Here is a 4,812-nt window from a genome sequence, read left to right as displayed (position 1 = left end):
GTGGCGGCAGGCCGAAGCCTGCGCCAGGGAGGATGGGGTGGGTGTAGTGTCAGCGCTGAGGTAAACCCCCGGGCGGCGGGAAAGCGCGGCGGGGGGGCTCCGCGCAGTAGTGTGGCACCTGAGGTAGAAGGGGGTTCACTTCCAGTCAGGCTGTGGGGAATGCATCTCGCAGCTGCCCCAAACATTTCACAAGTACATACCGAAGAGCGGCTTTAAACAGAGTCAGGGCTGCATTAAGCCTGGTGTGCCGGAAACAGAACATTTAGCCTGTCATTAGGTTGTTAACTCGGTCAGTAAACTTCCTCTTGAGTTTTACGTTGACTTTACAGACTGAAGTCATGCATCTGACTGGCAAGCGTCTTGTAAAAACGTGCTTGAAAGAAATGTCTCCGCTGGAATACCACTTGCTTAACATACTCCTTCCAACATAGGTATTTGGAAGCGGCAGCACAAGCCAGATATGACTCTCTGTGTTCCATAGCACAGTACAACCAAAGCTCCTAATAAACTTGGACAAAGTTGACAGCAAAACCAGCATTCGGTCTGAGTCTGAGACAATGTTGCTGCATCTGTGCCTGTACTGCTGGAACAGGACAAGAAAATAGAGAAATTTGTGTTCTCGTAAGAATACATGACGTGTAGATGCTTACAGGTCACTGTCATTCTGTCAGATTTAGGCCCAGACTGCTGCTTTTCTTTGTATCCTTGCTCTTTATGTAATCATAGATTATGTTTAAAGACAGGCCGATATCTTCTTGTTTGTTAGGTCATCAGCACGCTGGTTTAATTTGTTACGTTCTTTACTGCAATGGGCTCCTTGGTCATCTCAGCACATTCAAGCAAGGTCTCCTGATTTTGTTGGGTTTTGGTCATTAAACAGAGCCTGTCTTCTCCAGAGGGCAACAAACAGTTTTTCACTGTTAGAAAAAAAGAAAATACCAACTGCCCAGGAAAAAAGTGCCTTATATTTCGAGCTTCGATTAATGTATTCTGCTCCTGTGAGTTGTTTTGGCCTTGACTGATGCACATTTCTGTGGTGTTAACTACTGCATGTTTGTAGGCAAGGAAAATTGCCACCGGAGAGGAAGGGGTGACTCTCAGATAAAACTCTAGACTGCATAAAGCCCTGAGCAACCTGCTCTGGTGTCGCAGCTGACCCTGCTTTGAGCAGGAGGTTGGACTTCGTAACCTCCTGAGGTCCTATCCAACCAGAATTACTGTCTGAATCACGGCTAGATCACAACGGGATTGCCTCACCCAAACAGCTGGTGCTTTAGCTGAGGTGTCAAATATTGGCCATTGTATTACAGAATAACACCTATATATTAAATCTACTTCCGTTTGGCCACTTGCAGATAGTAGGAAACATCCGATTTAAAATTCCTCTACATACAACAAAATAGTGTCTGGGCTGCTGTTTTCTTGCTTTGAGACTCTTGTACAGGCTCGCTGGTTTATTTAATAAATACCAGATAATGACAAGTAGTCACGGTTTCATACCGTGCATAAAAATGTGTTGAGATGCACCTATGTTGTTTAAAAAGTACATCAAGAGACTCCGTGTTAGTGAACTCCTAGCAATTGTATTTACAGAGTTGGCTGGCTCTTGGGAAAACTGGGTTTCAGGTGGTTTAAATATTGGTTGGTTGAAATTTATCTTGATATATGGCAACATTAAAGCTGTCCAAAAAAAGGGTATGATAATATTTTAACATGGTAAGGGATTGAATTAAGATTTTCAGTCCTCGGTTTTACTGACTTCAAAATGACGATACGTTTCTTGATGTTCCCCATAGAAGTCTGGAAAGTGGATTATTGCTCGTATTCCCAGGCTGCGCAGTCAGCAGCTGCCTGTAGGAGAGGAAGGGGGAGGAGAGGGAATCCTTGCCATTTATCGACGGGCAGCAGAGACTTCAGATTTGGCCGTCTGACAAGAAAACATGGCTGTCCCAGTTCTCGGGATTTGGTCTCATTCGCTCATAAATCATTGTAAAATATTTTTGCTGCCAAAATCGTTTAAAAGCAGATCCCTGCTTCGGGGTTTTGTTTAAAGGTGGAATTTACATTCTTCATTCTCTTCACATTTGTAATGTTTGCTCTATGAGCACAGGACTGACTGACTGATGACTGTTCAGTGTTGTTAATTAGGTAGAGTTAACCCTGGGGTCTTTAAAAATGTCAGTGTGTGTCATCTTTTGTCTTCAGCCCAAATGAATTTTAATTCACTGTTAAGATATTTAAATTTTCCAGATAATTAAAACTCCCTGAAAAATTGTTTGCAGGTGACATGTCAAAGGCGTTCTGAGTTGCAACTAGAAACCAACAAATAACGGCTGTATCTAGAAAATACAACAATTTCCAGTCGGGTCAGGTTAGTAAGTCAGGGATGTAAAGGTAGGGAGGAAGGAGAGGGCCAGAGGGCCTGGGAGAGGAACCGAATCGGTTTAGGTTTTCTCTGCCGGTCCTTCGGTCAAGTCATCACCTGCAGTTCTTGGTCATACCATCCCTGCTCTTCACCTGCAGCTCTGCCCCTGTCCTGTCTCGTTGCCTGGGCGCTTCTGTGTTGGTAGCTGCTTTGCTTTTGGTTGTTCTGGGGGGTGTCGAGTAGTGGTTTGAAACACCATTTTTACTTTCTTGAAACGACTCCAGGGTTTTGAGTTTTGGCAGATGATTAGCTTCATCTCTGCAGGGGACTCGTCATCAGTTACCACTGGGGAATGTTAGGAATTGATTTAACTCAGCCCGTGAGCATTAGGAAATGACATATTGGTGACAGCCTCCCCAGCAGTTGGTGTTGCAAATAGTTTAGCTGTGAGCGTAGACTCGTCGTTGTTGCTAGGTGCTTTCCTGCCGGAGGAAGCGAGGGCATCCCCGAATGAGTTACAGGGGAGAAACACGGGGATCGGGCGGAGGGGGGTCTGTGGTGCTCATTAAAAACAAACCAACCAAAAAAACCCCCAAAGAACAACGATATGTTTTCTAACTAAATACACTAAAAACAAACCAACCAAAAAAAAACCCCAAAAAACAACGGTATGTTTTCTAACTAAAGTTAAATACACAAGGTTCCTCTTCAAGCACCTAACTCCCATCTCTTCCTCCCACCTATCGCTTCACGTACGCTCGAGCTGCTCACTTGAAACAAAAGGTAGAGAAATCAGGCGACTTCTTGTACGTGTGACAAAAGAAATGGGCCTTCACAAAGCTTCCGAAAATGACCTGTGTTCCTGGGGTGTGTTTTCGGGGCTCGGGGAGAGCCTGCCTCTGGCCCTAGTGACAGGTGATGTTAAGTGTGCGTTTTATGGAAAGCCCCGTGGCCCTGCCAGCTGTAATGACAAAGCCACTCTCTTGTTTTTTGCCAAGGGGAAAGGATTCGCCTTCTTGATGCTTTGCCACTTTCGCATTAGGGAGATGGGCCCTGGCTCTGTTGAAGGGGGAGTTTACCAAACTGCAGTGGCTTTGAAGGAGGGAGCAGCACTTCAGCCCAGCCTCCCGCGAGCTCCTTCACTGGACTGTGCCTCCGGTCCGTTCTGTCCCAGCCGGACCTCCCGCCCGAGGCTCGCTGCAAATCCAGCTGGGCTGCTGAAATCCCTTCGTATTTAATCGAGCAGCACCAGCACAGCTGGGGTTCGCAGTCCACCTCTAATCTTTACCACACAAAAATTCTGAAGAATAAAGGTTTAAATGACTCCCAGCGCGAGGCACGGCCTTTACTAGCCCATAAGGGCTTCGTTTGTGAGCAGCTACTTCTGCAATCCTTCCACTCTTCCCCTTTCAAGAAACAAAATGAGCCCATTGCCGAAGAAAATGGTGTCATCATCTTTTGTCTCGAAGAAGCCGTGGTGGCTGCGCGCTAACTTGCAAAACAAAACAGGCTGAACCTGGGTTGGGGTTTTTTTTTCTCCTTTTTAAATCATACCGGCACGCCGAGAACCCTGTAAACGTGTTTTAAAGGCTCTGAGGAGTGTGGCCGTTTAAATGCTTTCTACGGGTCAATATTCGTGTGTCTTTTTGAAACTCGATAGTACAGAATTACTTCAGCGTGTACACTCCGGGGGGCTGTCAGTGTTTTAAAATTAAGCTGTGCTATTTTTGTGTTCATCTGTATGAGTTGGCAATTTTCATGCAAATTATGGATTCTTAAAATAACTAAACATACAAAAGAAATGTTGAGTTTCCTTCAGAGGAGAGCCTTCGTCTCAAAGATGAAGCTTGATTTTAGTATGTTTTTTGTAGCAGACTAAATCATATCTTTGCAGCCTAACACTTCTTGTACGGCCTGGGACGATTACTTGTGGATCCACTTAAACGAGGATCCACGCTGCACTCCAAACGCTCCTGATGCGAAGAACAGCCCCAGTTTAAACCTTTGTCGGAAGTCGCGGTGCTGCTCGCCGGCTGCCTTTTATTGTCGGTTTAGCACGACAAGCCCCAAGTGCTCGAGTGCCAACGCCAAGCTGCAGAACCCGAGTTTCAATCCGTGCAGATGGATTTCACTTTATTATTTGCTTTAGCGGCGGCGAAGGGCTGGGAGCCGGGCTGGCGTGCAGAAGCGAGGAGCGGAGGGATCACACCTACACCCAACAGCTTGCAGCAACCCGAACCCAACTACACTGTGCCCATTAAGCCGGTCTTACAACTGTCCAAACAGATCGACTCAATTCCGGCTGCGCAAATATTTTTCCTCTCACGAAAAATGTCGAGCCGCGTTCGGATCGCCCCGGCAACGCGTGTCCGAGGTATTTATCTTTTTTTCGCAGCAGGCCCAGCCGCGGGGTCCAAGGTCGATGCCGGGGGCAGGGACGCCGATTA

At 46.5% G+C, this 4,812-nt stretch overlaps 1 protein-coding gene across 1 annotated transcript in view; it reads left to right on the top strand.

The window, feature by feature from the left end:
- The first annotated feature begins 4,486 nt into the window (after positions 1–4,486).
- RNF103 (ring finger protein 103) overlaps positions 4,487–4,812 on the top strand; it is an 18,394-nt gene continuing 18,068 nt past the window's right edge. Inside the window, exon 1 of the mRNA XM_009289409.2 lies at positions 4,487–4,739. Within this exon, the coding sequence (XP_009287684.1) occupies positions 4,487–4,739 (253 nt within the window). The remainder of the gene's footprint in view (positions 4,740–4,812) is intronic.

The sequence above is a fragment of the Aptenodytes forsteri genome, unplaced genomic scaffold, assembly GCF_000699145.1.
Source record: "Aptenodytes forsteri isolate BGI_AS27 unplaced genomic scaffold, ASM69914v1 Scaffold141, whole genome shotgun sequence".
NCBI lineage: Eukaryota > Metazoa > Chordata > Aves > Sphenisciformes > Spheniscidae > Aptenodytes > Aptenodytes forsteri.
The sequence above is the reverse complement of the archived record's forward strand: the minus strand, read 5'-3'. Positions and strand labels throughout refer to the sequence as shown.